The 25544-nt window shown below is 43.1% G+C and overlaps 2 protein-coding genes across 2 annotated transcripts; one reads left to right on the forward strand and one right to left on the reverse strand.

Annotated features, from left to right (window-relative positions):
- The first annotated feature begins 2206 nt into the window (after positions 1-2206).
- On the forward strand, positions 2207-10754 carry pcolce2b (procollagen C-endopeptidase enhancer 2b). Its single transcript, XM_064332290.1, has 9 exons — positions 2207-2516; positions 2921-3029; positions 3849-4104; positions 5239-5363; positions 5672-5808; positions 6309-6472; positions 7393-7476; positions 8284-8451; positions 9952-10754. The coding sequence occupies exons 1-9, from the start codon at positions 2446-2448 to the stop codon at positions 10080-10082; spliced, it is 1245 nt and encodes a 414-aa protein (XP_064188360.1). The 5' UTR covers positions 2207-2445; the 3' UTR covers positions 10083-10754.
- On the reverse strand, positions 10744-25543 carry trpc1 (transient receptor potential cation channel, subfamily C, member 1). The gene is made up of 13 exons (XM_064332289.1): positions 25001-25543; positions 23516-23670; positions 23083-23184; positions 21566-21768; positions 20360-20491; positions 19132-19327; positions 17237-17573; positions 15699-15838; positions 15236-15385; positions 13165-13349; positions 12876-13077; positions 12048-12242; positions 10744-11671 (listed from the first exon to the last, which is right to left on the reverse strand). Exons 1-13 carry the CDS (start codon positions 25164-25166, stop codon positions 11444-11446), a joined length of 2391 nt encoding a protein of 796 aa, XP_064188359.1. The 5' UTR covers positions 25167-25543; the 3' UTR covers positions 10744-11443.
- Position 25544: the final 1 nt, after the last annotated feature.

The following is a 25544-nucleotide window of genomic DNA, read 5'->3' on the forward strand; positions in this document are numbered from 1 at the left end:
AAGACTGAAATAAAGAAGACAGCATCAGCATAACCAGAGGGTTCACTGCAAGATGCAAACCTCCAGAACAGAACTGCCTGGCTACATTTTGCTGAAAAACTGTTGAAGTCTGGAACAAATTCTTGTGGATAGATGTGATGAGTATTCACCAGTACCAGAGTGAAGGAAAGACAAAAGTGTGGAGAAAGAAAGGAACTGTTCAAGATCCAAATCACCCCACCCCTCACCCCTTATCTGTGAAACATGGTGAAGGTAGTGTTTTGTTTTGGGCATGTATGGTTGCCACTGAAACTGGGTCACTTGTCTTCATTGATGGCATGGCAGCAGGATAAATTCTGAAGTGATCAGAAACATCTAATCTGCTCAAATCAAATGCCTCAGCACTCATTGGACAGTCTTTCAATTTGCAGCTGGACAACGACCGCCAAACTGCTGCTAAAGGAACCAATAAGTTTTTCAGGGTTAAAAAGTGGAATATTCTTGATTGGTCAAGTCAATCACCTGACCTCAATCCAACTGAAAATGCATTTCACGTGCTGCTACACTGAAGACGAAAAGCACAGAAAATAAACAGGACCTGAAAGTGGCTGCAATACAAGCCTAGCAGGCCAGGAAATATACCAAGTGTCTGGTGATGTTTGTATGTTGCAGACTTCAGGTAGCAATTAAATGCAACGATTTCCAGCCTATTACTAGATATGACGACTTTATTTAAGATGATATTTATTCGTCAAATAAAAGATGACAGTCGACAATTAAAGCTCATATCCATCGATTCATTTCAAATTCAATGTGCTGGGTTACAAAGCCAAAACACTATGCCACTGTCAAAATACGAACTTCACTATATAAATAACTTTGTAAATATATTGTGTTTTACGTGTGGGGCCACTCACATAATGATGGTACATTTTCATTAACTTTTCATACATTTAGGCTAAGATTTGGGGTTTAATTCTAAAGTAAATGTAGTATGGCTTAAAATGTGACTTTTCGTTGTATTCTCTTGCAAATGCGTTTCATTTAGGCAAAGATCGCGACTGAAAAAAAAAGTTTGTTAGTGAGTGAAAACATCTTGAAGCGTGCTTGAAGAATAGCGTGCGTTTCGATTTAATAAAATACATATCAACAATCGTGATCCTCATCACTGCTTTCAACGATAAATACACTGTAATAGTCCTCCTGACCGAGGAATACTGATGTGCAAATTACAATCTGTTAAACATCCACACAATTAGTTTCATTTTGTATTTTATAGTAAACGCAGTGTTAACCCTCTATGGTACGCATTATGATGCCAGTTTATAAAAAAATGTTTGCACTGTTTTCTTGTCATAAAATAGATCAAGTAAACATAATTTAAAGAAATTTTCAAGAAATAATTTTTTTGGGGTACACTTTGGGGTGCGTTACCTTAAAGCAACACCGTACCATAATGGTAAGGAATGAAAAAAGAGAGTTACTGTTTAAAATTTGAATAAAATTTATTACTATACTAATGGAAAATATTCAATCTCCTCACCAAAAAAACATTATGATGACTGTTATGCTTTTGTACAGTATTTAAATCTAAATACACAATACCAAAAAATGTCATGGTAGGAATTCATAATGGTATGGTGTTACTTCAAGGCAACATTTGCATTTTAACAATTTTCCATTACTTAATTATCAAATAAAGTACATTAAACAAATAAAAATGAAACTTTACTATCCTATTATTGTGAATCCAATTTTTTCCAGATTGTAAAATGACAGAAAAAGACATTTTCAGACCAATTTTGTGGAGAGAGATGATGGAGCTGAGCCATGTGACGAAGGCCGCAAAAAAGGGATTCAACTTGGCCTCTAGAGAGTTATGTGACAAATTAAAACACTGCTATTAGTTTCCTTGGGGCCCTCCCTTTTTAAAAAAGTATTGCATCATAAATAAGGATGTATTGTGTGAGTGTAGAAGTCCAAAAATGGGTATGTTACCTAGAGGCAACGCGGTACCATAGAGGGTTAAATTCGGAATTACTATCAACATCGATGGATGATGTATCTAGTGAGACATAATGGACATTTAATAGGCGTAATGACCGCACGCGCTTGGACACACACGCACAAATACACACACTTATAACAATCTTGACAGAAACCGTAATGTTTTATACGAATGTTGCTACTGGAGTGCTTAAATCCAAGTATGTCAGGTGTTCATCCAAAGAAGCTACGCGAGAGACCCCCGCCCCGCCCCCGTCACGTCCAATCTCTTTGATCCCAAATTTTGGAGAGGCAGCTGCCGGCTGCTCCCTCCTCCCCTCAGAACAAACGCTATATTCATCTGCTCCAGCTTGCAACCAAGTTAACTCCCTCAAGGAATCTTACTTTTTCTCCGCACTCGAGCGACAGTATTACCTTCGAAATTCTTTTGACGTTAAAAAAGTAGCCTCTCCACTGAAAATGAGGAGTATCGTTTGTTGTACCTTGAGTCTGCTTTTTTTAACTGAAGTCCACGCACAAACTCAGCGAAGGTACAGTTGGTTTTCAAATCTATTTCCATGTTTTTATATATCTATTTTTAATGTTGATGACATTTTCTTTGATCTGTCGAAGCTTCGGCCTATGATGTAAACAATATAAATGTACCAGTGCCTGGATTAACGAAGAGGTATTTGCTTTCTAGGAGTTTTGGCAGAACGTACTGCACCAGCACGTGAAGTGGCTGAAACCGACGCGTATTTGCGCATCCAAATTACAGTATCAATCTACAATATTTGGAGTAACTTAAAAATAAACAATGTACTGACAGATGTGTTGATGTACAGTGCCACTTGCGCATTATAGAATAATGTGTTGTGATTTGGAGTATTTCCCTGGACCTTACATGCACATGAGTCGAGTGTCTTCCTGACTATACCTCAATATTGGTTTTCAGACCCGTATTTACATGTGGCGGAAATATAACTGGGGACTCTGGGGTCATCGGTAGCCAGGGATATCCCGGGGTTTACCCTCCAAATACAAAATGTGTTTGGACAATTACGGTACGTTGCTGTTTTATCTTTATTTAGACCATAGTCAGTTTACAGTAATACAGCGTGAGATTTAAAAGGAAACTGTTGCAACACTATGCGTACCAAAATTAGAATGCCTGAAAAAAGCCATATACATTTATCTGCTAACCCATACACTGTAATCTGAGTATTTAGTATTTTAACATTTACTTGTCCCTTCATGATTTTTTTCTTGCTTGATGTTTAGAATAGACATACATAGGCTACTGCTTGCTTTATTGGATGATGTTGCAACCACTACAGTGTTAACACACTAAACGCAGCAGTTATGTTAATATCTGCACATTTTTATGGGATTAGCTCTTGTTTAACATAAGGACTGAGAGGGAATTCAGTAATTTAAATATAGCTACCTGTGATTGTAGAGCGTAATTACATATGATATCACGAGTCAGTAATGGATCTTAATGTAATTGCATTTTGATAACACAGTTGACTGACAGTTTCTTAGAGGTTTTAAGATGCTGTTTACAAGCTGTAGATTTAAGTGTTCCCTCAGGGTCTTGATCTGTCATACCAATCGGATGACAGGCTGTCAGTTCAGTTCTATGTTAGTGTGTCAGTGATGCATCATGAATACTTATATACTGAGAGCAGTATTCACATCTTGACCAGGATCCACATCACTTGTAGGGATTCTGTTACTAAACAGTACCTTCTCTATGCAGCATTAAATAGCACATGCTGCATTACGCTGTGTAAAATGTTCTGGGAATGTGCTGTTTATTCCCCTGATGGGCAGACTGTGCTCCCTCTAATTGTTCTGCTCTCTCTACTGACTGCCCACAGGTCCCCGAAGGGAAGGTGGTTGTCCTCTCCTTCCGCTCCATCGACTTGGAGAATGACAACCTGTGCCGATACGACTACGTGGACGTGTATAACGGGCACGCCAACAGGCAGCGGCTGGGCCGCTTCTGCGGCACCTTCCGGCCGGGTGCCCTCGTCTCCACTGGCAACAAGATGCTGGTGCAGATGATGTCCGATGCCAACACTGCCGGAAGCGGCTTCCTGGCGGTTTACTCCGCCGCCCACCCGCACGAGCGAGGTGAGCACCGATGCGGTAGGGCGGTGGGCGCGCTCCTGGCCCTCTACCTGGATTCCGAGGCACAGGGGTGGCGCATGGACTGTAGTCTCAAGTCTTGCACCCCAGCTTTGCCCTCTTTTTCTCAAATGGCATAGAATAGCAGGAACATTTTTTTGGTTATTCAACATGCTAACTAAGGCGTGTCTGAAAGGACAAGGGGGGTACTGCGAAAAAATGGCCTGGACTTGCAGGATCCCAAATGATGACAGGCAGAATTTATGTCCCAGGATATACTCGCTGCACAGTAAATCGTCAATGCGCGCTTTATGGCACTTCGTCGAGTGAAAAGGAGAAAGTGCTTTTGCTGTCGCTCATTAAAAATGATTTTAGGGTCTGTTGCCGGACTGTTGCTCATAGCTTGTCCGAGGCAGGGGAGGGGTGAAAGAGATTGCCGCTAGCATTTCACAATATGACATGGAATTTCTCTCAAGCATTTCCTGGAGTGACAGCTTGGGGCCAGTCTGTTTCTCATTCACGGGGGAATGTCTCCTCTGCTACAAATTTTCTGGAATTTTGATGAGAGTGTAATACTGTTTATTCGCAGTGATGTCACTGGTGTCAGTGGTGATCGTACATGTTTTATGCAATTGCTGTGCCTGGGTCTGTGTCTGCATCTCCTATTAGGGCTGTGCAGATATGTTCTTTTAATTCAGGCTGCATTTGGTGTGCTCTGTGAAAATATCACTTATGTGTACTGTGTGTCTTCAGATGACTGATTGATTTAGGAGAAGCAGTCGTGGGTTTAGCCTTACAACGAGCTAATTATTGCCATTATGGGCCTGTTCTCACCATGAGACTTAATGACACCGGCAACATGCACTCCCTCTTTTAAATACACGTTGCAGGGGATTACACCATACCTAAAGACGGAGGCCTGATAGCGCTATTCAGTATCATAGGAGCTTGCATGAAAGCACAAATACAAAGAAATCAGCATTTAACCAGAGAGCCATGATTACCCTCTAATTTGATGTGAAGTGAAGACTGAGGCCGTGCCCATCAACCCATCAGCTGTCAGAAGATCTGTGCTTTCAGTTGTCTTTGAAACAGTCTCCAGTGGTCGATGTTGTTTGTCCGTGTGGTTTTGCACAACAGGGGATCAGTACTGCGGAGGTCGCTTAGACAAGCCGTCCGGATCCTTCAAGACGCCAAATTGGCCAGAGAAGGATTACCCAGCAGGGGTCACGTGCTCCTGGCATATTGTGGCTCCTCGAAATCAGGTGAGATGTTTGCTAGCACATGGTCAGGTATCTAAGTGGAGCATATGTTGAAAATACATTAATTTCCTTGCTAACCTACTAGTACAATGTCATTTGATATTCAGCTTTGAAATGTAATTGTGTTGATCACGTTAACAGCCTGCCGAGCTTGGTAGTTCTTCTATTCCTAAATTGGTTAATTGTAAAATGTGCACCCATTTGCTTCAGACATACTGTTCCTTTTCTCGTAGTCATAAAACTTCTCTGTGCCTTTGGTTCTTATTAATATGGCATTTCTCTCCCTTCCAATGACTTTCCCACCCTCCCAGATTATCGAGGTGAAGTTTGAGAAATTTGACGTGGAGCGAGATAACTACTGCCGCTATGATTATGTGGCCTTTTTCAATGGGGGAGAAATAAACGACGCTAAACGAATTGGGAAATACTGTGGGGACAGTCCTCCAGAGTAAGTTGCTGACGAACAGTCGTGTTGCTGCTGTGACCAAATTCCTTTGGGCAATAAAACTGTGGTTTGACTAGTGGCAGATCTGCCTCTGTAGTTGTGCTCTAAACACAGAGGACATGGATCACATTAGTGTTCTGCACTGAATGTCTTGCAAATCTCTTCACAAGCTAAGCTCAACATCCCGGTTTATTGTTTGAAAAGCTTCCTTGGGGAGATGTGTGGCACGGTCCATCGGGTGGCGACTCTTGTCCGTGTGATTTCTCGTACACGAGTGGGGGGCTTCAATCCCCCTTCTCTGCTGTGGTCCCTTCTCTGTCTGTTAGCCATTCTGTCCAACTACATATTTTAAAATTTCGAACAAATTACTGATCAATGATATAAACTGGCCAGAACCTCCGCAGCCGAATACTGTATTTAACAGCCTTATTGTGCGCATTAAAAGCATATATGTTTTGTTTGCTGTTGCACTCTGTACATTGTCACCCTTCTTATCTTATTAGTCCAATCTTCTCTGCTGGGAACCAGCTCCTAATTCAGTTCCTGTCAGACCTGAGTCTGACTGCGGATGGCTTCATCGGCCACTACAAATTCAGGCCCAAGAAATTCCCCACTACAACCGTGCCCCCAACCACCACCACCCCGATGCCCACAACCAGAGCCGCAAGTAGGAGAAGTTTTTCTTCCTTCCCTGGTTCTGCTCGCGTTCTCTTTCTCTATTGCCTGTTTGTACTTCTCAGTCAGTCTCATCCTTGCCCTCTTGATTAAAAGAGGGCAAGAATGGCTTCCTGAACTATGCATACTCTTACTTAAGTCCTAGATTTGAGAGGCGCAGATCCCCCCCCCCCCCCCCGGTGATTAAGATTACATTTGCTGTGCACTATATGTGGAATGCCCATTTGATCATAAAACAAAGCAGAAGATTAAATGCTGGCTTTTTTCTCCCCGGCTCATGCTGTCCTTGGACTCTGATGCTGATGTCAACGCACTGACGGGGTCTAGCAAAGAGAGGGCAGTCTTCTCATATTGGTGGCTTTGTGGCATTGTGTTACGCTTAGAGAGGGGTGGCTGTATTAATGTGCTGTGCGTCTATCTGCCTGTCCGCTGACCTTGGGCAGATAGATGGGGCCCTATCTGCGTCAGCTTCTCTGTATTGTTTTCCCTTTGTGTAAACCGAAACCTGCAGTATTAAAAACAAACTGGGGCAATCGCTTTGGCTAGTTATCAATGAGCTCACTACCACACTGTCTGCTGCTTCACTTCTCTCTCTCTCTTTATTCTTTCTCGCAGTTAGAATAACATGTGAATTCGGGCTTTATTTTTCTGTTGCCTTTTTTTTCTGTTAGCTGTTCTGCATGGTCCTTATGAGTACAAGTAGTTGACATAACATTTAAAACAGATGTTAGCTGGATTACTCTAGAAATGACGCATGCAGAATACACTGTGAGTTTAACACGACTACTGCCCACCCACATGCTGGGCTGTCCTCTGAGGTTTACCTTGAGAATATCCAATGGAGAGAGTTAGCAGGAAGGGTAAAAGCAATGGCCACATATAGTGAAGGTGTACCTCTGTGTGTCTCGCCAGCGTTGAAGTATTCGGCTGCTCTGTGCCAGCAGAAATGCAAGAGGAGTGGAACCCTTGAGAGCAATTACTGTTCCAGCAACTTCGGTGAGGAACCCCTGCATTTCCGCACGGACATAAAACGCGGGCCTGAGTGTGAGAGAAATGGCCGAGACCTGCCCCCGCGTCGCTCCAAAAACGGTCCTCGCTCTCAAACAAGAGCTGGTTTTCACGGTTCCCGCGCCACACTATCTTTGGCCTTCTGTTTTGTTTCAGTGCTTCTCAAAAGCTTCCTTGAGAATTTTCAGAAGGAACAGTGAATTTGTGTATCGGACACAGTTACCTTAGTGTAAACCAGCGGGGCTAAACTGTAGGTAAACTGTTGGTAAATGAAAGTGTTGATTCAGTCCTGTAGCTTGGCAGGCTTCTGGTCTGGGAACAACTTTATGTGCTTGTGTCCAGGAGATCTTGAAATGAAGGAGATATTTAATTGCGATTTCTCAGCAGGTTTACTCGGACTTGAATATTGAAAATATTTATTATAAGGAAGTATGGGTCACAGTAAATGCTCGTTCTTAATTATAATGTAATATAAATTAATGGCTCTCAAAATTTGACACATATCTTTACTATAAAATATACAAATGTATGTGCACACATACTCACTTATATATGTTATTTTATTGTTAAATTATTACTGTGCTTTTTATTCCTAAATGTTTTAGTAAATCAGTAATGAAATGAATGAATTTCATTTCAGATTGACCCAGATACCGAAGGCCGCGTGCTTCTTTCGCAGTTAAATTCCTTGAGTGTTGCTTTAGTAAAATAGTAGTGGGTCGGTATCATTAAGGGCTGCTAGCAGCACTTGCTGATGCCACCATCATGCTTAATCTCTGTATGTTACGCCCCCAGTGATAACGGGCACGGTCATCACCGCGGTGGCGCGGGGAGGCAGCATGTACGCCACCATCTCCATCATCAATGTCTACAAGGAGGGGAACCTCGCCATCCAGCAAGCAGGGAAGACCATGAGCACCAAGATCGTCATCCTCTGCAAGAAGTGTCCTTTCATCCGACGAGGTGAGTCTGGGAGGAGCTGGAGGCGTTGCCCCCAAGTTACTCTCCGCCCAGCTGTCCTGTCTCTTCTTAGCAGGGTTACGTCCTTCTCTTGAGGTTTGACTTGGTTTTGGGCTCTTATTAGTGAGGTCAACTAGCTTGACAGCTTAGTTTTGAGACACCATTCTTGAGGAACTTATCATGCTTGAGAAACAAGTATCATAACAACATAAATAAACAAGTAATTTCAGGTGTTTAATCTGTTGTATGGCGAAAAGGCAGGGTAAAGCATTCTCATTTTAATAACTTCTTTTTGACAGAACCCTACAGAACCCTGTAATTTTAAGTTCACGGAGTGTAAAGAGTAGGGCGATCTTTTCTCTATGTATATATGTACACCTTATTTGTATATGTACATGTGTTATATTGTATATAATCATTGCATTCGTTCTTTTTTTAAATGCTAAGTGATTTAGCCTTTTATGGATGTATAGTATTACTTAGTCTGATTAAAAAAAACTCTTGTATCAGACTGACTGCCTGACATTTTTTAAATGAAGCCGTTTCAGGGATGGGCAACCTTTTTCAAAGCCTATGGAATGTCAATGCTGGTTCCGGTCCTAAATTTACCTCTAATTAGTACACAGTACTAGTCCTTTTTCTAATTAACCTGAAAGTGTACTGAGCAGTTGCACAATGCTGTGTGTCATTACTGAATAACAGTGCCAGCTTCATATAAAGAGTGGTACAAATTTATATTTAGAAAATATTGGTTGCATAACTTGTTTTACTTCCTTATGATGGGATGTACTTCAGTTGACTGATTCTCTCAGTATTATGCAGGTGCAATGACACTTAAGGGCTTAAGACCCTCAGGTAAATGGCTAAAAGTGACTAGTCAAATGAAGCCAAACCTTTCTTCATGTTTGAAGGGTAGTGTGGTTAAAGAAACAATAAAATAGTCCAATTTATTTAAAACTCAAATCGAGTACATCTAGTCTGGATTTGACTGTGTTAGAGGGTAATTAACACTGAGTAGTTGCCTTTGAAGTTAACACTTTTCAGGCAAATACGAGAGCGTGTTTGGAAGAGTCTGAATGAAAGCTACCACCGTTGGGGCGTCTCTTTAAACAGCTGTGCCCCAAATGCACTTTCAATGCATAGGAAAAAACAGCACTGCTTGCCAGCACAACCCCTCAGGCTGGTATGCAAAGAGAAGGGGTTCTTTCTTTATTGCTGATTCTGGAGCTTTCCTTTTTTCAAAAAGGCAAGACCTCTGATTGAAGAAATTATTGTAAGTCACTCGATGTGAGAAAACTCCACTGGATCTGAGGTTGATTGCGTTGTGCTGCATATAATGCCTTTGGAAATATTAAGCATGAGCAGTTCACAGTAAATAGGGTAAAAAATTATAGCAAGTTTGTATTGATGTTGAGATGCTGATCTCCGGTCCTCCTGAATGTCCCACGAATGACTCCGCCATTCCGCTGTTGCATTCAGGCTCTTTCTGTGCCACCTCCACAGGTCTGAATTACATCATCATGGGACAGGCGGATGAGGAGGGGCGCGGGAAGATTGCCCCGCACCACTTTGTGATGGCCTTCAAAGCCAAAAACCAGAAAAGCCTCAACGTGCTGAAGAGCAAGCGCTGCTGAGCTCGCTCTACAATCCTCCCAGGCCCTCCTCCATAAGCTACCGCCCAGCACATCTCAGTGCTGCCCACAGTCTTCCTCAGGCATGGTGCTTTGAGCAAGGGCAGGTCCAGGGTCAGATACTGTATGGCCCTGACACAAATTGCACAGTACAACCTTGTCTGACCTTTTTGGCTGTCTGACCTTTTCTCTTTTCAGGAACAAACTCTGGGGGGGGCTCTGTCAGACAATCCTTACTGTTCACCTGTTACTGTGGGCAGAGTTCAAACGTTTCAAACATGGGCAGTTTGTCAGAAGGGATATGCTTAAGAAATGCATCAGTGCCATCTCCTCTTCACTGCAGTCACAGCTTTTCATCTTACAAACTACTTTTTGTCACAATTTCCTGGCAATGTTGAATGAACAAAATGTAGGGGAGTATTGTTTGTGGTGATGTAATGTGCAATAAGTTGACGTATTGTTTCCTGGCATAACAATTAGTTAAATCCCCTTTGAAATTGTTTTTATTGTGTTTGGAAGTAAAGCACTCCTTATCTTTTACGTTCCTTTTAGCATCAACATTTTGATGTTTGTAATGTAATTTGCTTTAAGAAACACATAGCCATTATTTTCCTATGAAACCTCAGTGATAAATGTTAATTTAAATTAAAAGATTTTTGGACAGTTGAAATAAAACTTATCACAAGTTTATTTTGTCTATGGAAATCTGGTAGATCCGTTCTTGACAAAAGTCATATGAGCATAATGCAGGCACAGGAATGTGGATGTGAATATCTCAAATAATACTTTAGTTAGAATAGTTTAGTGAATGCAATAGAGGCTGTGTTTAATCAATTGCTGGGTTCCTGATGGCTGAACACTCAGCTGCAAAACAGCTTTATCAGGCAACTTTCTTTTAACTGGCCACTATCAAAGCAGCATGCTTCAGATATGTTAATGAAGTGCAGTCCTACATGACCACTAGCAGTATCACTCCACTTGTGTTTGAATGTAAAGCAGTCACGTGGAGAGAGAGAAAGCCTTTTGCATGCTTTTTGTGGTTTGTCGTTTTGTACTGCACTGGTAATTGCAGTGGGAAGGCTCTTTGTTCTGACAGACTTCAGTGTAAAAAAAATAATAACTGTTGGCCAGTTGTCATATTCATAAATCTTTATGAGTCGTTTTTATTTGTTGTTTTAGAAAACAAGTAAAATGAAAACATATCATACAAGGCTGACATTTTGATACTGTAATAGAGAATATTTGTTCCAGTGGAGTTCCAGGTCGTTCTGTCCTTCTGAGCACCAGGAGCAGGAGCAGTGGAAATTTCCATGCATGCTAAGTCAATTTTAGCCACGGGGGGGAAAGATGGCGAGAGGGGGGACCTAACTCCTGGGATAAAACATGGCGTACTTGGAAGTACGGAAACCCAGCAAGTCCCTCATCTCATTGCGGAATTTGGAGAGGTCCTGACGGAGATCGTTGAGGTTCTCCACAGTGGCCTGGTCTGTGCTCTGCATCTTCTGGCGGGTGGAGGTTAGGTACCGATGGACCAGGCAACACATGATTTTCTGATAGTTCTCATCACGCTTCTGTTTCAGGTTCCTCCATTCCTGGATGCAAACAGACATGCTCAGTCAACATTTGCAAGAGTTGACTTAAAGTCAATCATAATAATTAAAAAAATAATTGAAACTGTGATAGACCGAGAGGGAATGTCCATTCCCAGTCCATTTTGTAAAGAGGAACAAACTGCTTGCTCATTGAAATGCACACTACTTCTTGGCCCGTATACATCTCAGAGTAACATTCACTAGATGTGTTGCCAAGGCTTGTTCAGACTAAGAAGGAGTTTGGTACGTACATGTGTTGAACATCCAGATTGACAACTCTGTGTCTGCAGACAAACCAGAGTTTTCAGCAAGGGGATGGGAGGATTTAAGGGGCATAATTACACCCTCCCCTCACCCCCAACAGAGACTCACTCACCCTCAGACTGTTCTGTCTCTTGACCTTGCCAGTGGAGGTGTGTGAGCAGATCCACTTGCTCAGGCTGGTCACCAGGTAGCAGACGGTCTTGGGGGAAGGGAGAATGTTGAAGGGAGGCGGCAGGGTGCACTTGTCATCAAAATAGCTAAGCCAAAGCTTAGCCCTGGCAAACTTCCACTCCTTGTCCTCATGGTTCTGAATTATGAAAGAGTGTTCAGAAAGCTCTGTTAAATTACAGCGAAGCTTGTGGACTGTGACTTGGTTCAACGGCTTTTGTACAGTTAGTGTAGATTCAAAAGTATCAAATGCTTCCATAAAGTATAAAATTCATTGTCTTTGTAAAGAGTTTCATTAAACTTCAATTACAGAGATTGAACTGCAATTCTTTCGTCAAAACCTATTTAGTACACCCGCCAACTGCATCCTGCACAAGGTTCTGCCCCCAGTTAACATCACCATTTAAACTTCTGGAAGTTCTGCCTTCACAGCCAGCTCAAGGCCTGGCACATACTCTGCACCTGTGTGATCCTTGTGACCTCTGACCCTCATAAGCCCTGACTCCACCTCACATCTTGTTGACCTTTGTCCTTGACAAAAACAAAAAACTCTTATCTGCCATAGTGAATCGTAAATAAGCCCTCGCTACAGAGGTCTGTATCAACAAGGCATCGAGTGCAATTTTTTGGCTGCTCCTTCAGCACCCCCGCCACCTCCACTTAATATCAGGTATGACAATAAACATATGAAATACACTGGGAGCTGGTATATCATGCATTTGTATGCACAAATGAACCATAATTTGATATAACATAGCTATTTGCCACTTACAGCAATCTGTCGGAAGCTCTTGTGTAGCATCGCCACTAGAAGCTTGGTGAGGACGATGACTACTACAATGTTGTAGGTTCCCACGATGAGGGCACCCACAAAAGAGCGCACCTCCTCATTGTAGGAGATTCTGGTGACGAACAGGGTCACGTGGGCCAGCGAGAAGATGTACCAGAACAGGGCATAGCAGGTGCCCATGAACCTGGAGTAGGAAGAGAAAAATGGGGGGTGATGACATGTATCGGGGGTTTGCGGGATAGAGGTTGTAATAGCGGCGGGCGATACGTACGTTTGGAAGGCGTCATTGCTCTGTTGCTGGCAGAAAATGCCCTCGCAGTCTTTGCCCACACTCTTGGCAGGGTCCCTCTGGTCTTTTCCGTAGAGCTGAGTCAGCCCGATGGTAAAAGAGATGAGAACCAGCAGAAAGAGACCAAGGAACTTTCCAAACTCCTGTAGCATTTGACCCATTGATATCTGTAAACAAAACAAGCACAACCATCAACAGGATAGCCTCTCTCACCTGAGCTTTCTGACCCTGAAGGAGTCTTGGGAGGAAACATGAGAAACTCTAAATGACATCTTAAAAAGTTTTCACACAAGTCTGCGCTTATTTTTGTAATAATTTTCAGTTGTCTTCTTTTACCATAAATTATTGTAACATAAATTTAAGTAATATAATATTTCACTGATTTCATGCTTTCTGAAGTGTGTGCTGTACCATCTGAAAACGACACAGAGCTCAGGACTAATTCCGCTTTAACCACACTCCCAGGTAAATATTGATCAAGTTGAGGTTGGCGAGAGGACAGAGCAGCTGTTCTGGGTTCCCAGTACCTGTCACTAAAAATAACCCACAGAGCCCTCTATGGTGGCCTTTCTGGCTCTGGATGAGTCCCCTTACTGCCTGACCACAGCGTGAGGCACAGACCTGACTTTGTAGGACAGTGAATACGACGATTGATCATCCACTTTCCTGTGGAAAATCAACACTGGCAATGAAACCCTAACCAGCTGGACAACTGTAAGTGTTTCTTTACATGAAACTATGAAGAGAATGGTTGGGGAGAAATCAGAATGTGTGTGCTTGACCGATTTAGTTTTAGTTGGTGTTTCTGGGCTCACTGACAGCGTAACCCTCCCAGTCTACTGTACAAGCATTGCAGGAATGCAGGGGGTCAGTCTCCCCTCACCCTGACACTGCGGGGCACTGACACAGAAAGGAGTGGACCAGGTTGGACGTACCAACCCCAAAACCCTTGTGCACAAAAATCAACCCCTCGATACAAAATGTCCCATACCCCCCCTGTATTCTTGTCTGTACAGTTTGTGACTCATTTCACATACAGCCAATGAAATCACCGCCTGCCCCCCCCAAGTGAGGGTTAGCTGGAACAATCCCACAGCTGTTTATCATTCCTCCACCCACTCTATAGCCTGTCTGCGGCTGGACTGCTCAGTCAGAGGTGGGAGTACAGTGCACCAGTGGGTGCGTGTCAGCATGTGATGTCACTGATTGCCTTTCCATCCATGTGTGTCAGAGTTGCCCGGACAGAGGCTACGGGGAAAGCAGCAGCAAGGTGTTGGGAGAATTCAGCTGTGCTAGGTGGTATTTATAACCTGCAGTAACTGAAACATCTGTAGAACAACAGCAGGGAATTTATCATGGAAAAAAGAGTTGCTAGATTTGCAACTTGTACTGCTGTTTTATGTAACATTTTAGCCATGATGTAACACATAAATCATTTATTAAAGATGTTGTTTTGTACGCATAAGACAGAGAGTAGAATTAAGCAAAGAAACAAATAAAAATGGGTTCACAGCCTGCATAGTCAGGAGAATCAGATCTTACCACAGATTGTGATAGGACAGAAAGAGAGAAAATTATAGCCAGATCATAGTGGTGGCTCAATAAGAAACAATAAAAGGAAGAATAGGCTAATAAAAAGCAATTTTCTGCTTGGACAAAAAGGGTTTAGAAGAGGTTTTGTTTCTGATCAGGTTACTGGAATGCTGTGGGTGCTAGAACTGGTGACTGTGATTCTAATCTGATCGTGGTGGTAAGTGCCTTGTATGCAGGCCATTGCTTTTTGTGACCATTACATTTCGAAAGGTCATCCCAGTTGCAAAAATAGCCTTCGGTCATCCATTTGGGTGAGTAAAGCAAAGAGAATTTTCAATTTATTGCATTGCACGAGCAACCATGTTTGCATTAGCGGCATATATTTTAAGGCGAACAATAACTACCTCCAAACCAACACAACAGTTGGAATGTTCCACTGACTGGTAATTGGTATCAACGAGAAGCATGACCTGACATGATGATCCTGGCAATGATAGTGAGGATGATGAGGGAACCTTACCTGTAAGGGCCCCAGGATTGAGCTGGTGGTGTACATGAAGAAGAGACGCAGGTAACTCAGAACGTTGGCAAAGGCAAACAGCCCCTCTGCCACCAGGATGGGGTGGAACGCGTCCCAGTTCTTCCTCTCTGTGTCCTCCACGTTTTTGAACTGAGAACAAAATGCTGAATGTGAGTGGGTTGTATATGGCCTTGAATGCTGCTTGAATAGGTTCACCTCAATAGCCATAATCTCAAATATATCATGCTAAGTTCCAACATCCTACACTACAGATGTTGCCCCCCCCAATACAAAAGACACAACTTCTGCAGTTTTCTAGATCCTGAACTTACTGTGCACTTTGTACAGCATACAATATGAGTGGGTAGCAATCATGCAGATAGACAAGCATTAACTAGTTGATCCAGTGTGAGCAGTCTTTAAGCCCCTGGTGTGAACCTGACCACCCCCTGCACACGGTCACCTTGCTATGCGCCACCACTTTGAGTGCAAACGTGGCCAGGTAGAGGGAGTTCATGACGAAGCTCAGCTGGTTGCGTGACTCCTCCAGGAAGTCCTCCAGCCCCTCGTACCAGAGCCGCTTCACGTCCGACCACACCATTCCTAGGGAAGAAATCCGCAGTTAGCCCACGTGCACCAGCACTGCTGGTCAGCCATCATCTTCATGTCTGGAATTTCACAATCGCTCCCTGATTCAATATCCAGGCACTAAGCATTCCCAGAGAGACTCCGGGGAACGTGGTCCAACGGCTATGCGGAAACGGGCCCTGCCCGAGTCTGTGTGACGCAAATTCCTGCCTGCGCATTTTTAAGATTTACACCACTAACCTCTCAGATCTGCTGAGATGTCATTTAACATTTATCCCTGTCATTACGACATTCATTGGTGTGATACAAGTTCCTATGCATACTGCAGGTTCCTATGTAGAAATCAATGCAGACAGCATTATGAGAACAGATGTGCACAATGCGGTGGTGTGTTCAATCTTTAAACCAACATGAATAAAAATGACATTAATTAATCAGTGGTCGGTAAATACATTTCACAACTGGGTAAGTTAGAGCTGCCCAGCGGTCCCGTGCATCGCTTTAAACTGCCAAAGGGAACAGCAAATCAAATCTTTACACAGACCGGTTGCACAAATAACTTTCTCCACCATTTGCAGAGCCCCAGGCTTGGGATTAACTTTAACGTTCTGGCTGAGGTCTGACTGGAAGGCAGCCAGTGCAGACAGAGATATATGCAGTCTTTAATCTGGTTTATAAGACTCTGCATGGCAGTGGAGTTCTGCTGGACATACAGTGCTTACAGAGTGCTTCTTCACCCCAACCTCCAACAGATTTCCTCCAGTCACACTTGTTTGTTTAGGGGATTTATTACACGTGCCATATTGTTTCGTAAAAGGAAATATAAACAAGCAATTATGTCATTGTGAAAGGCCCCCAGCTCCAGGGGTGAAATGCACTGTAGGGGAAAATCAGCACAATAAGAACAAAACAACACAAGTAACAGAGCAGACAGCACGGCCTCTCTGCCTGCAGGAACCAGGCTGGACGACAGAGTGCATAAATGTGATGGCTTCTTTCTTTCTCTCATGACATTCATCTGGAGCAGAATGGATTGATATTGATCTCAGTGTTCTTTTATGCCAATATGAATGCTGCTCGCCAAACATGGTCTGTCATTATTGCCCTCAAACCATTCCACTGCACATTCACAGAGCACAAACCACAGCCCAGAGAGAGAGAGAGAGAGAGAGATGTACTGTTAACTCTAGTCCTGCAATGTTTACAGAAGAGGGGAAGGCCAGGGAGGGATCTTTGGGCTTGAGGGACTGGAAATGAGAGATGAACCAAAAACCCTGCCACAGTTCCAGGAAGCCAACTGGGCGGCTGAGCTAGTGTGTCCCCGATTCCCTGACAGAGAAAACAGCCTCTGGAAATGCTCCAGCCTGGGGAATCCTGCAGCAGCGGGGAGGACGGCGCTCGGCACAAACCCACCGATAATCCAGAGGACGAGCAGGTAGTCGATCATCTCCAGGGGCGGGCCCATGGTGTTCTTCTTGCCCTCGTTGTACACCAGCGAGTAGAGGTTGAGCAGCAGAAGGAAGGTGAAGTAGGAGGCGCTGTGGATGATGAACTTGACGAAGGGTGTGTGGATGACCTGTCCCACACGGGAGCGGGGCACCAGCAGGTAGCAAACGGACAGGAGCGGCCATAGCATTGCCACGGTCAGCACCGTCAGGATCTTCAGGCATGTGTGCTTTCGCCTGTAGCTCGCCGTCTCGCCGAACCACACGGTGTTGAGGAACTGCTGGCAGTTGGACTGGGCTACAAACTGGGGACGGCGTCAGATGGGGGTGACAAGCATGAAGGTGGATTGCAAATACATTACATTACATTACATTACTGGAGTTTGGCAGATGCTCTTATCCATAGCGACTTACAATGAGAAGGTGAGTGCATAAATCAGGATTAATAGTAACGGGAACCCTAGAGGTGGGTGGTAAATACTCAGAAACCACAAATGAGAAAACCTAGCATCGACTTGTAAACTAGAAAATACAATAGGATTACGTAGCGCAACTTAGCAAAATAACAAGATTGCAGAGGAGGAAATAAATGGAGAGGGGGAGGGATAGGACAGAAAGTGAGAGAAAGTGAGCGAAAGAATTTACAACCCAGTCCAATTCATTCCAAGCAATAAAACCGATTTCTACAGATGACTACAAACATTCTCATCAAACATTTGTCATTTGGCTGTGCACAGCTGCGCCCTGTCCAACTAGCAAGTTCCATCTATAATAACATTACATGCTAATTGCGCTACATGACATGCTTTTTCCTGCCAATGATATTTTACACCCAGGCGGACATACTCAGTGATTTGGTAAGAAATCTGATTGAAGTGAAGAACAGCCACACCATCTGCCTCAGCGCAGACAAACAGACCCCATGAGCAGCTTGATGATATACTCCCCAAACATGCTGAGCTGAAAGAGCTGTCACAAATAATCAGCCCGCTATCTTGAATAAAAAGAGGATATAACTCAGGTGAGCTTTATTCCCCTGCTCTATTGAGTAATGCACACAGGAAAAAACAGCTTCCTGTTGAAGATTTAGTACTATCACAGTAATTCCATCGATGAAAAAGCAAATCCATGGATTGCATGTACAATACTAAATACTTCACTATGAAGGATTTACTTCATAGTAAAGGATTTGAATGCGTACTGCTTTATATAATATACAAAGCCATAATTACCTAATATATTGTAACATACAGGTAGTGGCCAGAAAGATAGAAACATAGGATAGGTATTGGAGGGACACAATATAAATTGAAACCAGTTGCTTCTACACAGATGTGGTTCCTGAGTTATTTAGGCAAATAGCATCCCAGCATGCTTAGGCTCATGTACAAAAATTCAGAGCAGGCCTAGTTGCCTATTATTATGGCTAGAATGGCTAGAGGACAAGACCTCAGTGACTTTGAAAGAGGGGTGATTGTTGGGACATGTTTGGCACAAGCTTCAGTGATGAAGGCAGCTAAACTTGCTGATGTGTCATAAGGAACCATGTCTGAAGTGATGTCGACATGTAACTCTGAGGGAAAGACATCATCACCCAAGGCCAATGGTGGTCGAAAGCTGTGTAGGAACAAATAGTGCAGACATATGGTGGTAAACACTTGACAGTTGTGTGTACAAAATGTTTATGGCCGAACACGAGACAAACTAACTACATGTAGGCCCCTGTCCCTGACCCCACACAATTGGCCGCATTTAACTTTAAGATAAAACGAGCTGATCCTGGATCAGTTGTGTAGGGGAAAAAAGCTCCCAGAACCCTCTTACAGAGATGACCCTAGTGTGTCAAGCTTGACAACCCCTCACCTCTTTCTGGTTGTACTTGATGGCCAGTTTGAGACGGCTGAGGTTCATACGCTCCTCCAGCAGGCCCCTCTTGTCCATGTGTTCATCATTGGAAGTGTGGTTGAGGATGACCTCCAATTCCCGTGAGTTGCGCGCCTGAGCCAGGAGGTCTTTGGCAAACATTTTACACTGCTTGGCCAACTCCTCGTAGTCATTCCTGTCCAGGGACAAAAATAACACAACTGGCTTCTTCCAGAGCAAACAACAGCAGTAGAAGCTCTCAGTCATGATTAAGAAGCCATGCTGTTCTCCCATACCTTCAGACACTTTATACCTTCATTCCTTCAAAGAAGTCTGTGCATGTGATAACTGAGACAGGTACTTGCTGCTGACTTATAAACGTCCCTGTTTGACACTGTATTTATAGACATGGCTAATGCAATCATGTATCATTAACCAGAGCTTGAAAATCCAGATTCAGAAAGTAAAAGTTCTCAGTATTTTGTTCCAGTCACCTGACTTTCCTAATTGGCACAATTATTCAGCCAGGAGGTAGAACTATTTAGTGAAATGAGCTGGCTGAGTCCATGGGTAGAACAAACATATGGCAGGACTTTCGTACTGCTGGACTGCCCACCTCTGTCATTAGTTGTTGAGTAAGTCTGCATAAAAACAAACATTTTTTCTGTCAGGGAAGGGTGTCTAAAACTTTGTCACGGCAGTATAATTAAAATGTACCAATGAAGGACAAAAGATAAGACAGGATAAACCAGGGAGGGGATGAGATATGAGAGGGCTCTGTATCTGTGCCTAAAAAGCATGACCTGCCATACAGTCCCAGCCAGGTAGCTACCATGACTCAAATGATTCTCCAAACTTGATCCTCTCTTAAATGTCTTTCAGCAACCTTTGGCTGTCTGAAAAACTAGCATTCCTCCACTTTAAACAGACCTCTAGGCCCATGGTTTATGGTTCTCTCTCTCTCCCCCTCTCTCACTCTCTCTCTCTCTCTCCAAGAATGAATACCAGAAAGTATACCGCTTCAGGGCTGATCCACACTATATATATGTACATGCACCAAGCCTGCTCTTTCCAGTTCAGAAAGAGAGGTGAAAAGCCCTTCTGTTTGGTTGTGAACAGGGCTAGTTTGTGTGGTTTTCCTGGCTGGAAATTTGTTTTGGTGACTCAGCTGGGGGCAGAGCATGACAGTGGGCATGAGTCAGGGGTCCCCACGCCGCCCTGCCGGTACCTGAATTCCACTTCCACTAGGCTGAGCTCCTTCAGGTCAGAACTCAGCTCAAATGCCCGCAAAATGGGGTCTTCCTCAGTCAGCATGATCAGGGACGGGCTGGCCAGGCAGCGGTAGATATCCAGGCGAAATCTGCGTGAGTGAAGAGAGAAAGGCAGAGAGAGAGGAGTACAAGGTTGTGGGTGAGATGCCGCATTTTCTTGTTGCCATGGACACCATCACTCTGAACAGTGATGTCACTCCTGTCTGAAGATGCTCAATGGAACTGTGTTATGGAACCCTGTGGAAGGGATGGCTGTGTTCAAGACTGGATGCCTCAATGACTGTGATATTACCATGATCTTTTCATTGTTCGAAGTAGCTTAATGTTCAACAGCTCCCCCTGGATGCAGCACCACAATACTGCAGGGCCCCTGGACCCAGTCTTCTCTGTGAAGCAGCAGATTGAGCCAATGGATAACATTTTAACACATACCCTGAGGTATGAGTCAATCTGGAGGCTGAACAAATGACCTTTTGGTGTCTGTGATGGGTGATATTTTCATTGTGTTTTCCATGAAGATGCTGAGTCCTTCCAAAGGTATGGTGTCATGTTTGAATCACAGTCCTCTGACATTGTTCCACTGGGAGATGTGTATGTCATAAAAATGCACTAAGCTGTGTGCTACAAGCCTCTTCTGTTTGAATAATATATTAAATACCATGGTGAGAGAAAAAGCAGCACTCTCTCAAGTGTTGTACGGCACTCGATTGCATTGCTTCAAAGAGAGATTAAAGTGTTTACTCCTATTATCTAAAAGAGACATACCATGTGTTGTTTTTAACCCTGCACAGTATATCTTGTTAGTGTGATGAATGTATGTGACATCCCAAAATTGTGTTAAATCCCTTCTAAAGATCCCTGCAAGTGATTTAGGATGCCCATGGTTTAAAGGTCAGCCATCTGCAGTAACACAGACCGCTTTAAACATAATAGACTGACTGAAGACATGTTAGAGCACAGTACTTTATGCTTGCCTTTATCTTGATTCCGCAGACAACCAAAACACCACAGACAACCAACATGTCTCGGAGTGATTCACCCCATTACAAGCAATGACCCTTCAACCCACAGACTGGAGGAGTTGTAGGCACTGCGGGTGGTGTGAGGATAGGGGCCTGAGAGGACGGGGGAGGGGGGGGGGGGGGTTTGGGGCTGCCACATGCCTGGAGTGGCGCAGGCTGTCCTTCTTGTTCTTGGCATTGCAGAGGGTGCATTCGCACCCCACGGCGTGTGGCCGGGGCAGAGAGATGTCCTGCTTCAGGAGCATGGTCAGGATCTCATAGTTGTTCCGGTGGGCTGCCAGGATGACCGGGGCCACATCCATGGTGGTGGAGTACTCCGGGTTCTGGATGCGCTGCATCAGTTTCTGCGAGAGAGAGAGACCACCCAACACCTTCAGCACCCAGGTCAAGTCAATCAGCGTTGTCCATCCAAACTGCATCTGCACACAACAACTGCTGACCTCACAATTATGACTACAGTAATCCCAACAGGACAACATGTTTCACAAACTGCACCTCATTCAACACATGCCCCGAAACTCAATACCTGAGAGTGTTTTAGCCAAAACATCACCAGTAATCTTGTAGAAAGGGGAATTCTCAGACATAATGTTATATTAAAATCTGGGAAGAGGTCAGTCTCATGGCTGTAAGCTTGCAAAATTCAGGGTTACTGAACGCATTGGCATTCAACAGTACATACTTCTCATATACAGTGAGCCCCATAATGTTTGGGGCAAAGGCATGTTTTTCTTAATTTGTCTCTGTACTCCACAATTTTAAATTTGTAATCAAACAAATATGCTTAAAGTGCAGATTCTCAGCTTTTATTAAAGTCTACTTGTATACCTTTTGGTTTCATTGTGTAGAAATTACAGCACTTTCTATACATAGTCCCTCCATTTCCAGGCACCATAATGGTTGGGACAAATGGCTTAATAGGCTTTTCTGATTAGTCAGGTGTGTTCAGTTGCTTCCTTGGTGCAGGTATACGTGATCTTTCAGTATATTGTCTTGATTCTAGGCTGTTGATTGCCTTTGGAGTCTGTTATTGGCATTTGTCAACATGAGGAGCAGAGTTGTACTAAAGCATGTCAAGGAAGTCATCATGAGGCAAAGAAACAGGAAAAAAACTGTCAGAAACATGGGCCAAACCTTAGGCTTACCAAAATCAACCGTTTGGAACATCATTAAGAAGAAAGAGAGCACTGATGAGCTCAGTAATCACAAAGGGCCTGGTAGGCAAAGGAAGAACTCTACAGTTGATTACCGAAGAATTATAAATATTACCATAAACATTATAGAGCTCACTGTACATTACATACTGCTTTCCAGATCTGCTGTTCTGTCAAAAATAGAAGAAATATTTTGAAGGGAAGTCACAAGAGTGATTAATTTGAACAACAATTTGTCCTTTTCTGACCAGTATACATTATCGCATAGTAATTGAAAAGAACTCGTCTTTAAAAATTTTTTTTTTACAGATATTTCAATAAAGCCTTTATGATGTCAGAGAGAATGACCAATCACTAATGAGAATGATGACGAATCTTTTACGAAAAAGATAAATCCTAATTAAATGGACTGATGTTCAAAATTGTCCCTTTGAGCCATTGAAAGACACATTAAAAGAGCTTTTGAGAGAGCTGGAGGGGAAAGGAACTGGAAAGGAAGCTAACCGCAATAGAGGGCTTGGAGGCCCTCCGTGGGCGATGGTTTAGCAGGATGTCAACAGCTCCCACCACCTCGGAGTCTATGGCCACTAACAGGGCATCTGTTGCCTGGGGAAATGAATTCAGGGGGGGCGGAAACTGTTAGTAAAAAGGTCTCCTTGCAGATGACACTGACATTAGGCTATTAAGAATGTTTATGATTTTTGTATTTTGTAGCTAATTCATATAAATATAAAATATATAGTAACAGCAATGTCAAATATGGGATTAAATTCCACAAGCCACAGATTCATTGTAAAGTGCTACTCACATACTACACGTTTCACCCTTCAAAGCCTGTCCTGTTACTCCCAAACAGAGGGTTTGGTATGTATGCCTGAAGGCAGGAGCAACTCTACGTGCGTGTGTGTGTGCGTGTGTGTCTGTCTGGGTTCAGCACCTGGCAGCCATGTTCCAGCAGAAGCTGCAGGATGTCCAGGTTCTCATTCTCTATGGCAATGGTGACAGCATCACGTCCCAGCACATCTACACAGTTAACGTTCAGCTCACCATGTTTCTTCTCTTCCAGCAGCTTTTTCACCATATAGTAGTCACCTTTACACCAAGAGACATCATTGCCTTTGCATTTACCCATACACGTATAGATACACACAAATACAAGCACACATACATGGACACACAGGCACACACATACACACACACAGACACACACAGACACACACACACACACACACACACATACACATGCACACATGCACACACACACACACTCACACTCACATACTCACACCCACACACACATGCATACACACACGCAGGCACACACACACACACACACACACACACACACATCTACAAGTACACATGGCAAGAGAAGGAAACCAGGCTACACATCTGCAATGACAACTGAAACAATAACATCGCCTTGCAAGGACAGACTGCACAGAGAATTTAGTGTGACTTTATATGGTATGACAGCGCTGATTTACCTCTCAGTTGTAGCTGCAAGAACTAAGAACTGATATTGCTTCACAGCCAACCCTCCTATTGTGTTTCACCATAATAAAATAACCCCTTGAAATCAGTGCCTTTTACTAAAACAAGGCTTATACACGATAGACATAGACAGCCTTTGTTTACTCCACTCACACAGCTCAAAAGAAAAATAATATGTTATCACCTGAAATCTAATACATTGTCCTAGTTATTCCAGCAGCTCACAGACAGCTGAAGCCAGGTGGCTGAAATAATTCGACATAGTTGCCATGGAGATAGAAAAAAAATGGAGCTATCTGAAAATGCACAGATATTATGCTTTGAAAAGAGAACTATTAACGTAACTGGCGAATGTTCCCTCTGGGAGAAATTCCTCTGAGCATTCAAGCAGCTGGGTATAGCATTCAGCACCCAAAGGCAAACTTTCTCACATAAAGTTAAGCATATATTCAGATAGAATGTACACATTACAAGCAATGTGGTTTTAATGTAGCAATCAATTACGAACCCCCCTCCCTAGAAAAAAAAAAAAAAAAAAACATGGAAGACATGCATTTACTGTAGGCCTACTAGGCAAGTGTTTTATGTCACTGTATTGCTTGTATGGTTTTAAATTAAATCAACTTATCTGGCATCTAAAGCACAATATATTTATTCAAGTTAAAAACCAAACATTATTATTATTATTATTATTTATTAATAATAATAATAAAAATAATAATAAATAAATAAAATAATAATAATAATAATAATAATAATAATAATAGCTGCAGCAGAACTTGTGGTAATAGCAGTAGTGTACGTAGCAGGAATGTAGTAGCATTTTTCAATAGTGTGATTAAACTGCTTCTCAGCTATGAATGTTTACTTCATTGCGATCTCAGAAAACGTTCCTACACGCAGGACTACAATATATGTTATCACTCACCTTTCTCGCATGCCAGCAAAAACAGCTTTTCGTCCAGTGTCGTCTCTTCTTTCACCTCTCTAACGTCTTTGAGCGCCAGATATTTGTCTGGAGAGGAGGTGTCCGTGCTCTGATAAAGAGCGGCCATTACGACAGACAGCGAGTACGGCAACACATTGATGTGCATCCCACTAGACAAAAGCGTCCATTTAAACAAGAAACCTCCTCACATTGGTGTGGGAAAGAAATTCCGCTTTTATCCTTTCTCAAAATACAGCAATGTTCAACGTCAGTGAAAATGGCGATGCAAATCGCATGGATTTATTGCCACCTTCTTTTCCTGCACACACATAGGTACTGAACGTATCATCTACGCGCTGTTTGTTTAATTTCTTACGAACTATTCTCTCATCTATTCCTGCACAAATATTAAAACCGAACGGAAGTACTAGCAACGAATGTGCTTGCAAAATGTATACAGAGACCTCACACATGTAACTTCATCTCTGTGACAGCCTCTCCGTGCGTTCCGGTCCTGATGGTGCTGCTGCAGTGCTTTACGCAT

The sequence above is a fragment of the Anguilla rostrata genome, chromosome 4, assembly GCF_018555375.3.
Source record: "Anguilla rostrata isolate EN2019 chromosome 4, ASM1855537v3, whole genome shotgun sequence".
NCBI lineage: Eukaryota > Metazoa > Chordata > Actinopteri > Anguilliformes > Anguillidae > Anguilla > Anguilla rostrata.